Below are 13,069 nucleotides of genomic sequence, written 5' to 3'. Positions count from 1 at the left end.
AGCCAGGCAATGAGGACATCCAACTTGTAAAATTAATTATTGCCATATAATTTTGCTGAAAAAATGCAATCTGATTAGACACCCACAGCTCCATCTCTGAAATGGAGAGTGGTAAGCTATTTGAATATTAGATAGAAAATTACACAATTGTGAGTCCTTGTTTTGAACAGACCAGGGTCGTAGACACCAAACGGACGAATACGGACCAAATGGGTTAGGGATTAGCTGAAATTGTCCAATAACAAACTCTCTTTTTTGTTGTAAAACGTTTTCCGTTGCAAAAAAACCCAGTTTTATTTATTTACACTAATAAATACGACCCTGGGTTCAAAAACGATTTAAAATCATTACAAATACTTTAGCTGTGCTTGATTAAGCTCTCCTGTTGCAATGGAACAAATGGAAGTCCCAAACGTGCTCTGCAAACCCTGCACACCTGACACCACAGGCAGGCTTAAGCAAAAGCTCAAAGTATTTGAAAGAGTTCAAATAGTATTGGAACCCAGGTCAAATACTGTTTGAAGTAATTCCTAGTTATTTTTAAGCCTTTTACAACTGTACATACACACATTGAAAAACACTGACCTCATTCTACAAAGGAGTGTGTGTAACACTACCACGCCGCCAGATTTTACATTTACATTTTAGTCATTTAGCAGACGCTCTTATCCAGAGCGACTTACAGTTAATGAGTGCATAAATTTTTTCATACTGGCCCCCCGTGGGAATCGCACCCACAACCCTGGCGTTGCAAGCGCCATGCTCTCCCAACTGAGCTACAGATGGTGCTAGAGAGTCATCCATCAATCTCTAAAGTCACAAATATGGTGACAATTGTTTAAATAGAATAATTTACAGAACGGAAGGTCATGTGATAAAGTCTTTCATGTCTCAGTGGTGACCTTGAAGTGAATGACGAAACTCCGGCTTAGGGTCATAGAGTCCTCGTTGTAGTGCATAAAGAGACATCTTCACCGTCGGCATGGCGACTACGCACACACACACCCTCTATCCTGCTCGCTCACACGTTCATGTGTGATATTCAGGGGATATTTTATTTTAGCTGGGAGGGGTCTTTCCATTGTCCCTATGTTCTTCCCAACGTCCCCGGAAGAACTGCTATGGTTGAACCTCAACTCAATATCCGTATCCTGGCAGTACAGTGCAGCCTATGTGCTGTAGCTAAATCCATAGTGCCAAGGGCTACTGTATACATATATACAGAGCAAGGCTCAGAAATCAACTATCAGACCAGACACAGGCCTATTAGGCTCATTCCATAGTATCCAGGTGCTGTGTAGTCCATATGACCAGGCTGCCAGGCTTTATGTAGCCTATATGTCCATGATATGTAGCTTCACAGGCGTGAATGAGAGGAGGAGGCCAGCTCGTAGAAGAGCACGTAGGCGTCACTGCTGCGGACCTGGCTGGACGACATGGGGCTCACCCTGTAAGGAGGACACAGAGAAGAAGTGTGTGTTAGTCAGAGCATTGTTATAGACACAGAGATACACGCACACACACATATATAGAAATATAGATAGATACACACACAGACACAAACACACAGAAAACAGAGCCATTGACTCCGAGTCGTAAAATGTACACCTAGTGGTAGTATGATAATGTAGGAGGTTATATAGGGTGGAGGGGACATCATGGCGTCATTAGATACCTGGAGTCATTGTAGCTGTACCACTCCCCCAGGACTGGGTTCCTACAGTAAGCTGTGTAGTGGCCACCCAGCGTGTTCCCAGAGTGGTTGGACACCGCATAGAGATTATACACTGCATTCACTACATACACAGAGAGACAGAGACAGACAGAGAGAGAGATTAGTGTTATGTCATTGACATCACTGAGGCCTTCATTCAGTTTCAAAAGACCCCTATCATTATTGAAAAACAATGCCTGTTTAATGCCTGATTTACAAAGAGGATGGCGTATCCATAGACTGTATAAAGCAAGTCAGTTGAACTGTGTGTGCGCGTGTGCGTATGTGTGTGTCCTGAGTTCAATGAAGACAGTTGATCTAGTCAGTCTAGCCAGTACTTATATTAGACCACTCAATAATCTTCAAGAAATGGCCCTAAAAGCTCTTCTAAAGATATAAAAGTAGCGGGAGACAGAGTGCTAGCCTATTTACAGATCTTGTTGTGTGTGTTTGTGTGTGTGTGTGTGTGTGTGTGTGTGTGGGTGGGTACTACTTACTGCTGTTCTCGGAGGCAAATTCCCTCATGTCCAGCTCTTTGAGGGGGAAGTTGACATAGGTGTTGAGTTTACTGGTTCGGACACGGTTCTCTGAGAAGCGCTTGAGGTCTGGGAGAGGGGCTGAGTCAAGGACGAGCACATGTACAGCTCGAGCATAGTAGCGTAGATACAGTAGCTATTGATAGCAAAGTAGCATCTATAGATATTGATAGCATAGTAGCATAGCTATTGATAGCATAGTACCATAGCTAGATATTGAGAGCTATAGATAGCATGGTAGAATAGATAGTTAATGATAGCATAGTAGCATATATAGATATTGAAGTAGCGTTGAGCTATACCTGGGTTTCATAGCTCAGCTGGCTACTTTGTAACCCCAGAACCATAGACTTTCAATACACTCTGTTTGAAACATAACATTACAACGATTTGGGCTGTTACTAGAATTAGTTAATTAGAAACAGTTCATTCTAGCTCTGGTTATACTGTGTTGTTGCTACTCTTCTACATCCTATAAAGTTATACTACTACTACAACTACTACTACTACTACTAGATTGAGAGTAACTTAATTGTTGGGGGAACCAATGTTGGGGAAGCCAATATGAAGTAGTATAAAGGATACGAAGCACAAGGATCTGGGGGAACTTCTGGATGGTAAACTTTTTAGTGCATTTCCTTCTGGCTTTACACCTGTAGCATGTCTGGAGGAGTAGAGGGAGAGTGGGTTTGGTCATTACATGTAGAAACTCACAGTGCCACACACACACCAAGAGCAGTTGTCCCTTACCGGTTTTTCATCTCCATCCAGTACATCTTCTTTGGTGAAGAATCGCATGCAGTCTGTCAGACTCACCTCCCCTGAACCTTTCTGAGGACACAAACACCCTCAGTTAGACACAGCTCTCACTGTTTCTTTGTGTGTGTGTGTGTGTGTGTGCGTGCGTGCGTGCGTGCATGTGTGTGTGCGTGCGCGCGTCCATGCGTGCGCACGTCCGTGCCTGCGTCCATGCGTGCTTGCATGTCTGAGTGTGTACACTGACCTTAGCGATGGGTAGTGACAGGTCCCAGAATGGATCGAACACAGTGGAGCAGTAGCCACACTCACTGCAGGTCAGAGAGCTCTTCAGCTGGCCCACAAACAGATCTACACAGAGAAACAAACACACACAAACAATTACACACATTGAACATCACACACACACACACACTTGTAATACACACACTTTTTCTCAGTCACTCAGACACTTACCGACCACTTTGCTGTCCTCTCTCTCTACGTATTTGTTCCACATTCTCTTCCCTTTCTCATTGTCACTGTGGAGGAGACAAACACAGATTCCAGATGAGTTTACAGTCAAACAAGTTGTCCTCTAGAACAGACACACTCCTCTCTAACATACACTAACAGTCAAAAGTTTGGACACACCTACTCATTCAAGGGTTTTTCTTTATTTTTACTATTTTATACATTGTAGAATAATAGTGAAGACATCAAAACTATGAAATAACACATATGGAATCATGTAGTAACCAAAAAAGTGTTAAACAAATCAAAATATATTTTATATTTGAGATTCTTCAAATAGCCACCCTTTGCCTTGATGACAGCTTTGCACACTCTTGGCATTCTCTCAACCAGCTTCACCTGGAATGCTTTTCCAACAGTCTTGAAGGAGTTCCCACATATGCTGAGCACTTGTTGGCTGATTTTCCTTCACTCTGCTGTCCAACTCATCCCAAACCATCTCAATTGAGTTGAGGTCGGGGGATTGTGGAGGCCAGGTCATCTGATGCAGCACTCCATCACTCTCCTCCTTGGTAAAATAGCCCTTACACAGCCTGGAGGTGTGTTGGGTCATTGTCCTGTTAGGGTGGCTATTTGAAGAATCTCAAATATAAAATATATTTTGATTTGTTTAACACTTTTTAGGTTACTCCATGATTCCATATGTGTTATTTCATAGTTTTGATGCCTTCACTATCATTCTACAATGTAGAAAAGTCAAACTTTTGACTGGTACTGTAGATCCTGGGTCAGTTTATGTTAAACAAGCTGTCCCCTAGAACAGACACATTCTTCTCTAATACAGATCCCAGGTCAGTTTATGGTCAAGCAAGCTGTCCTCTAGAACATATAAATTCCCCAGCTAGCACATAACGGTCTGAGAACCATATGTTTCTTAGAGCTTGGTGAGAGCGTGGTTGTCATATGGTTATTTTGCATACAACCTTCCCACAACCTTCTGAGAATGGTGCAGGATAGTTGCTTGGCTTTGGAACATTCTCAGCACATTAACTTTAACCTTTTCTAAACTGTATTTTCTTGGCATTTCATTACTTTAACAGAACGTTTCCCATAAGTTCAAACATGGTTACATTTCATTTCAATTTTGGTAATGTTCTAGGAACGTTCTCCAACTGGTTCGACATTGTGAATGTTCTCAAATAGTTCAGAGAACGTTAAGATACAACCCACTGTGCACACACTGGTTAAATCAACGTTGTTTCCATGTCATTTCATTGAAATTACACTGAACCAACATGGAATAGACATTGAATTGACATCTGTGCCCAGTGGGAATGTTCTTCTGTGGGAATTTCAGTACTTCAGCATGTTTCCTACAGGTTTCCTCATGGTTCCATTTAAAGTCATGTTCATAGGTTAATGCCTAAGCAAATTAATTTCCATGTGTCCTATCAGTGCTTGGAGCTCAAAACCGCTAACCCAAACTAAGCTAGCAGTGTTATTAAAAGTCTTATTGAAACATGTTCTCAGAACATTAATTGAATTACCTTCAAATAACCTATAATTTCCATTCTCAGAACGTTAATAAAACCTCCCAGGAAAACTTTCAGGGAACCATAGTAAAACATTCTGCAACCTAAAAATGGATGTTCCCAGAACAGACTAAATTTTAACTTTAAAAAATGCAGGTTAGGAAACATATGGCTTCGTTCACAGAACCAATTGGAAACCAAAAACATACGTTCCCACAACTTCCAAGGAACCAAATGTGCTAGCTGGGTCCTCTCTAACACAGATCCCAAGTGAGTTTACAATCAAACAAGCTGTCCTCTACAAAAGACACACTCCTCTTTAATACAGATCCCAGGTCAGTTTCAACTGGGGCACCCAGTGTTGGTAAAAAAGCACTTAAAGATATGCTCCGGTACTTTGGTGACTAGTAAGTCTTTTTGAAACCTGCAGCTTTGGGCTGGATGTGTCAATGCGTAGTTCATTCATGCATAATCTATTAACAGAATTACTGACTTACTTCAATTAGCCACAAAATCCCTAGTTTGAATGCAACTGTTTTCTGGAAGCTGTGCTGCACCATTTCCCATACATTTACCCCCACGTGGGCCAGCCCCCTAGCAATTCGAGTTTCAGCCTCTTGCCATTTGAGTGAGAGCTAGCAAGATGCATACACAGTAGAGCGAGAGAGAGAGAGAGCAATGACGTGGTGCACATATCCACACATTTGTGAAGTAGTGTGCACTTTTCGGGGACCACTTTTGGCACTTGGGCGCTACTTTCAGAACTACTGGCTAAAAAGTATACAAAAGTACCAGAGAATATATTTAACCAATAAAACATGACTCATTACAAAGGCAGTTAACTGCCTGAATATCATGAGGCATGTCTAGGCATGTCTAATCCTAGGAGAACAGGTCAGGTTCATTACCCACTGGGCACACACTGGTTGAATCAACATTGTTTCCACGTCATTTCAATGAAATTACGTAGAACCAACTTCAAATAGACATAAATTAATGTCTGTGCCCAGTGGGAGAAAACGGACTGAAACGGGGAGGGACCACCCATGCTTGTCCACTAAGAAACACTGCTTTTCCTTTTCAAAACTGTTAAAACTACTGAACATGCTCCTGGGTTGTTGCTACAGGAGGTGAGACTTACGAAAGGTGGTCAATGTCCTCGGCCGGGAGCCTGGGCCGCACTGTGACCCTGTTGACCTCGTTGTGGAGGCCGTCCAATAGGAAACGCAGGAACTCCTGAGCGTCCTGCTGACTGGAGGAGAGAGAGAGCGACATTTCATTTCAAAAGCTTGTTATTTCAACCACAAATTAAGAAATGAAAAATGTGTGTACATTAATGACTCACTGGGAGATGGAGACAGAGAGATAGGGGGAGGGGAGAAAGATGCAGTTTTTAATAGCTAACACTAATTTATGAACTCGCTTTCTCACAGCACACGTATGACCATAAAAATATAATTAATAGAACAGACCACAGCCCTTTTCTGAATTAACCTACTTGTATCCCACAAATTTGGGTGCGTATCTCTGGATCTGGGTCTTGAAGTCTGAGGGACTGATGGCCTCGCTGCTGACTGACGTCCATAGGGTCTGAGTGAGTTTGGCAAACTCTGTGTGTGTGTGTGCATGTGAAAGAGAGAGAGAGAGAGAGAGAGAGAGAGAGAGAGAGAGAGAGGGAGACAGGGGAAAGAAAATGAGACCACTTTTAGAGCCCTTGTACTGAAGCAGAGGTCACATTGCAGGGGAGAGGAGCTATGTGAAGAATAACAATCAGGTAGTAGACAGACCTTAGCTACTGCTCAAATGTTAACCATTTCCAAACCCTGTCTGTGGATCAGTGTATGTGTGTGTGTGTGTGTGTGTGTTTGCACAGAATAGCTCCTATTAGTTTCAAATCAACTTAAGACACAATCTGTATAAGTATTAAGCATACAGGTTATGTTACACATTAGAGGTCAGTATTATAGTGTCCCTCAGGTGGTTCTGGAAATATTCTTAGGATGATAATTATGCTGCACCATTTTGTCCTAAGGGAAATAATGGATTATTATGATGTTTTATTACCAAATAGTCCGCACTGGCCCACTCCCAACCTTTCCAGAATTTGACAGCTGGTAACGTCCTTCTAATGTTATTCTAATAATGCACTTTACATTCAGGCTTAAGTAAAGTGCTACCAGTTGGATCAGTAGTGTGCCTTACCCTCCATGAGAGCGGCCCTGCGGTTGTTGTTGAGGTCGGTGCGGTGCGTGTTCCTCAGACAGTAGTCCCTCAGGTCAGGAGTGTTGCTCAGACACTGCAGGATCGAGTTCATGAAACACTACACAAGAACAGAGAGAGAGAGAGAGATGTATTAGACTAGAAGTACACGTTTCAGTGACAGGGATATATGTTCCAAAAAGTGGACATCAGATCCACTACAAACCAGACCAGACATAAACACAGTGCAAAAACAGACTCGTGTTAGTGGCTGAGGTAATGGTTTACTCACTGTGTTGCCGAGGTTTCTCAGTCCCACCAGGCCTTGAGGACTCTTGGAGTTCTTTTGAGACAAAGAAAGAGAGACATCAGAAATCATTCTTCACTCAGTCACACCATGATACATGTCTGTGTGTCATACCAGTCACACCGGGATACATGACAACTTACAGGAACAAGGGACCAAACACGGGGGCACCAGTTTAAGCCTGCTCTTGTCAGTAGGAAAATAGAACCCTCAACTATCCAGTGAATACTGAAAGAAACTGTAAGTCGCTCGGATAAGAGCGTCAGCTAAATTATTAAAATGTAATGTTTCTGTATAGCACTTTGTGACATCTGCTGATGGAAAAAGGGCTTTAAAAATACATTTGATTGATGTCATGTAAAATTATATTATACAGTATAGTGACTATATGCTTATGGCTTAACCCAGTATTCAAGGCAGACCTGATCTGTCTAGTGGGTTCCTGTAAGGTTAGTCTAAGGTTAGATGTTTTACATGGATTAGAAAGGGCTTCCTCCCAGCTACACTACATGGCCAAAAGTTGCTCGTCGAACATCTCATTCCAAAATCATGGGCATTAATATGGAGTTGGGCCCCCCTTTGCTGCTATTACAGCCTCCACTCTTCTGGGAAGACTTTCCACTAGATGTTAAAACATTGCTGCAGGGACTTGCTTCCATTTAGCCACAAGAGCATTAGTGAGGTCGGGCACTGATGTTGGGTGATTAGGCCTTGCTCGCAGTCGGTGTTCCAATTCATCCCAAAGGTGTTCGATGGGGTTGAGGTCAGGGCTCTGTGCAGGCCAGTCAAGTTCTTCCACACCGATCTCGACAAACCATTTCTATATGGACCTCGTTTTGTGCACAGGGGCATTGTCATGTTGAAACAGGAAAGGGCCTTCCCCAAACTCTTGCCACGAAGTTGGAAGCACAGAATCGTCTAGAATGTCATCTATGCTGTAGCTTTAAGTTAGTGCATTAATCTTAAAATAGCTAGGTGAGACAACCACACATCACAGTCGTAGTAAGCTACATATACCCCCCACCACCAGCCATAATGTGTTAACGTAGTCTTCCCTGAATACTGGGTTACACCAGTTCTGGGTTAAGCAGGATTAATGGATAATGTTGCTTTCCCAAGTTAACTGTTATATGTAACCTACTGTATACAGTGTCCCCATAATACACATTGCCGTATTAGAGGGACATTTCCGGGTATCGGAAATTATTGGAAGTTACATATTCATCTAGTGTTCTAGCAAGGCTAGTCCAGATTGAAGTGGAGGGTTTGATGAAAGAGTAACGTGGGGAGTGATGCTACGCATCGGTACATCTGCTGACGAATGAAACACCTAAACTGGCTTACGGTAGGCAGCACCCGCCTGACGCCACAGCTGACAGGACTGGGGTGGCATCACACGTGCATGTGGGTACAGTACAAATACACAAATAGTCAGGCACACACAGGCCTAAAAGGAACGTGCACACAAACACACCATAGACACACACACTGTGAATTAAGTAGAAACGGCATTCGGATACATGTGAGTCAGTGACTATCTCCTGTCCCACCCCAAACCACTCCACATACTGTACAGTATGTAGCGCCACAATGCCACTTCTCACACCCAGACAGGTACCAAATTCCTCATACTTCTTTCTCATAGTTCACTTTCCACTGGTAGAGCAGTGCAGACATTGACTAGAGGTCAAACTCATTGAGCTGAAGTGTGAGTACTGAGTAGAGACAGTGCTGCTTTACATGGCCCTTCAGAGAGCGTGTCTGGGCCCACTCTGCATCGTTAGCGCTGAGACGGACCATATGGCTTGAGCCGCATGCACAGGTGAGTTTCTCACACCCTGGGTAGAAATAGCACCAGAGCCAGGGACACTGGTACAGTGATTACTGAGGAAAGGCCTGTAGAGAATGGGCTCTATCGGCATGTGGCTCACTCAGAACATGGAGGGGGGGTCCAACAATAAGGGCCCTGATTGGCTGACGGCCCATCTGTTCTGAGGAGGCAGTCATTCCATTGGTTGGCACAGGTTGAAAGTATGAGTGGGGAGAACGTTGTGTTCTCCAACCTTACTGTGCGGGACTAGTCACAGCCAAACAACTTGTGACTGGGCGCACACGCACACACACAAAACCCGCTTCATAGCTCTCTCATACACACATAAAGTTGGCTTACGGTGCACCACCCAGCAGCCACACCGTAGGCGGACTGTACTGCTCATACCAATAAGACTAAAACTGTGGTGGATAAAGCATTGATAACGTATTAGAACCATTGATAATGTTGTCAAAGCAGCAATAATGTTGCATTACAGTTATGCGATGGCTTTCACTGTGACGGTGCTGACTGAGGAACATTTTGCTCTCTAGATGTGCCCGTAAAGGACATCCATATCTTTAGGCCCTCAGCCCATTCTGAGAATCCATGCACCCAATCACCCACAGCTTACTGTACATGAGATAAGGCGAGACATTCTTGGAGACATAGGCTGACATTCCTTATCTTTTGGTGTTTGTTCAACGTCGTTACACAATGTCACACCGTAATTGTGACACAGGCCAAACGTGTGTTGCGGTTATGTAACAATAGGCAAAATCAGGTTATTTTCACCCACAAGTGCTGATAGGGCTTTCCTCTATCAACTAGGGAACACAGTGAAGTAAAAGAGTTTTCTTTGTCAAGTATATACTGCGGTACGTTTGACTTTCAAGGGCTAAGCAGCAGTCACTGAGGGCAATGATTATGAATTGTGGTTTGTTTGGTGTATCATTGTGAGGTTTTGTGTTCAGATAACTTGACTGATGATAGACAGGGTGCTATAGGGCACGGTGAGCCTTTGGTTTGTCCACTAGGGTTCACCCTGTCGTTTCCTCAGGGTTATTCATGTAAGGATTAATGGGTCGTATTCATAAAGCGTCTCGGAGTAGGAGTGCTGATCTAGGATCAGTTCCCCCATGTCCATGTCATCTTATTCAGTATGATCTTAAAAGCAAAACTAATTCTAAATCAAAATCGTACTCTGAGACATACGGCCCCTGTCTATGTTGTGGTATATTGGATGGTCCTCTGTAGCTCAATTGGTAGAGCATGGCGCTTGTAACGCCAGGGTAGTGGGTTCGATCCCCGGGACCACCCATACGTAAAATTGTTTGCGCACATGACTGTAAGTCGCTTTGGATAAAAGCGTCTGCTAAATGGCATATATTATACAGGCCTGTAGGCCTACATATAGGCTATTTAAAAATACATATTATTTCAAGAACGATTTTAAATTATTGTGTAGTGTTAACATCATCTGATGTGGCACAGACTATATTTTTTCTTTAGGCCTAGTTCTTCTCCTTTCAGTAGACTATAGTGCATGTTGCATTGGAGCTTCAGAAGGTAAAGGCACGCATTTGTCTTGTCACTAATTCTCTGTACTGTATAGTGTAGCCTACATTCAGGGCCAGAAACTAACAGCTGGAACGGAAGAAAGTAGGCCTATATTATGTGCATTATGGCCAGCGGTGCACACACTCCTACTCAGCTTAGAGCAGTGGTTCCCAACATTATGCTGTTACTGTACCACCAAGTACATTAATTATGCTCTTCCCAGAGTACCCCCAGGGGTCCTGGTTGAGAAACACTTGCATAGAGGACGCTCCGAGCTCTGTACTAACTGCTAAACGGCAGATTATGTAACCAAATCAACTGCACGAGGTTACAGTACGGTTACAGGCAGGCAGCTGGCTCAAGCAGTCAGCTGTTTTCAGATGCCTGTTTGCGTGAACATAATGTGAAACTATTCCTATTGGATTGAAACGATTGCTATTGCTATTGGATGCTGTCATACCCTATTTGGATCCACATTTGTTAACAAAGCAACAACAACCCTGAGCCTAAATTGGCCTGTGTAGGAAGACATCATTCCACCACACAAAAGTGTAATTCTATTATTTTATATTATCACGGGTGTTGAAATAACCTCTAACTTTTTGGAGAGGATGTTCGACCTACAGGTGCATAATTTAAGTTACCCTTACTTCATTTTTGCTTTGGCAAATCAATAACTAAGCCACCGACCCGACAAGATTCCAAGTTCCGACATGGAAAGTGTAGTTTAAAGGGCTCAAGCTCTAAAAGCAATTTCATTACACATTTAATCTGTTGCTGACAGGGTAAGTGATATTATTATGTAAGTAGGTAGACTATAGCTGCCAACATGATCCTTTCCTGCGGTTTATGTTGTTGATGGAAATGTCGCCTGTAACTAAAACAAATCTATCCCATGTTAAATGTAAATATGAAATATGCCATAAGCCTAATATCCAAAATCGTCTAACAATGTATTCGCTCAGTCACAATTTGGGCACCGGCTACCTGAATATGCATTGCTTGCATTCCGAATAGGCGCACTCACCTTGGCTTGATTAATAAGCAGACCCACAAATGTGGACACCAACATTGAGCGCGACATTGGAGGACTCTTCCTGCGCTGGTCAGTCTTTAGGAAGAGGAAAGTAGTGACCGGCGGCGGCTCCTCCGGCACGGTCACGGTGTACGACTGTCGCATACTTGGCATGATGGTGGTGTAGACTACGATCTATACAGCAGACGATACAATCAATTTGCGGTGGCGATGCTGAAAAGTTGTCTACCGCGGGTGCAACAGTAGCTGGTCCCTGTGTGACGTGGTTGCACTTGGCAAGGAAAATGTTCTTCTCATCGAGGACAAGGTGTTCAATTCGAATCCCTAGAAACACTTTAATTATCAAATAAAACAGGAGTTGATCGTCAATTGTCGCGATTTGCAGTCCGTCAGAAGTGAGACAACCCGATAGACCAGGTAGTCTAGACTATATACAAGCCTTCATTTATAAATAATAACATATAGGCCCTAACGGTCACCTTGCCTACCAGAATAACATTAGACCCCAAACTCAATCTGGAATATCACTGCCTGCAGACTGAGGCTGATTCGGTTTTATATGGTTCCACCTCTCTCAGTGTGGGTTGAATAAACGAGAGTCGGTGTGCAGTGCCCTTTCGTTTTACTACACAGCACACGCCCCCGAGTACTCCGTAGACGTCACGAAGTGTCTCATGCTTGTCGAGACGTCAAACAGCAGAGGACGAGACCTTCTCCCCATTCACAGAGGAGGATGAAAGGGGAGTGGATGTGGCGGAAAGTATTAGGACTGAGAGGAGGGGGGTGGAAAAGCATGATCTATCCGTCTGTCTAATATAATAATATATATTCCATTTAGCTGACACTTGTATCCAAAGCTACTTACAGTCATGCCTACATTTTACGTCTGTCTGTCTGTCTGTAGGATATAGATCAATTTATCCATCCATATATTTTTATACTTTGCCTTACAGCACCTTGACAGGTGAATTTAGCTTGACAATATAATGCATAATAGCAGTATAATGACATAAGTAAAACCTATAACATGGTATGACAAGCATTATGTCATGCCTATGGCATTATGTCAATCAAAAGTCAATAACGTCCAACGTTTGTTGCTTGCAAATTTAGCAAACTAACGTTGGTCCCAGCTCAAGCATTGCCATGCGTTTCTGTAGAATATT

At 43.1% G+C, this 13,069-nt stretch overlaps 1 protein-coding gene across 1 annotated transcript; it reads right to left on the bottom strand.

Annotated features, from left to right (window-relative positions):
• Positions 1-260: 260 nt before the first annotated feature.
• On the bottom strand, positions 261-12,447 carry LOC311136398 (ubiquitin carboxyl-terminal hydrolase 2-like). The gene is made up of 12 exons (XM_084170501.1): positions 11,895-12,447; positions 7,483-7,533; positions 7,194-7,311; positions 6,490-6,601; positions 6,133-6,243; positions 3,463-3,527; positions 3,254-3,357; positions 3,001-3,081; positions 2,836-2,914; positions 2,212-2,319; positions 1,676-1,796; positions 261-1,448 (listed from the first exon to the last, which is right to left on the bottom strand). Exons 1-12 carry the CDS (start codon positions 12,054-12,056, stop codon positions 1,358-1,360), a joined length of 1,203 nt encoding a protein of 400 aa, XP_084026627.1. The 5' UTR covers positions 12,057-12,447; the 3' UTR covers positions 261-1,357.
• Between the last annotated feature and the right edge of the window lie 622 nt (positions 12,448-13,069).

The sequence above is a fragment of the Coregonus lavaretus genome, assembly GCF_964263955.1.
Source record: "Coregonus lavaretus genome assembly, chromosome: 10".
Taxonomy (NCBI): Eukaryota; Metazoa; Chordata; class Actinopteri; order Salmoniformes; family Salmonidae; genus Coregonus; species Coregonus lavaretus.
This window is presented reverse-complemented; position numbering and strand designations above follow the sequence as displayed.

Excerpts from the sequence above, each read along its gene's own strand:
- LOC311136398 (XM_084170501.1), bottom strand. The coding sequence starts at position 12,056 with ATGCCAAGTATGCGACAGTCGTACACCGTGACCGTGCCGGAGGAGCCG. Across the intron at positions 7,534-11,894 it reads TGCTTATTAATCAAGCCAAG|AACTCCAAGAGTCCTCAAGG; the intron begins GTGAGTGCGCCT and ends TTGTCTCAAAAG. Across the intron at positions 7,312-7,482 it reads TGAGAAACCTCGGCAACACA|TGTTTCATGAACTCGATCCT; the intron begins GTGAGTAAACCA and ends GTTCTTGTGTAG.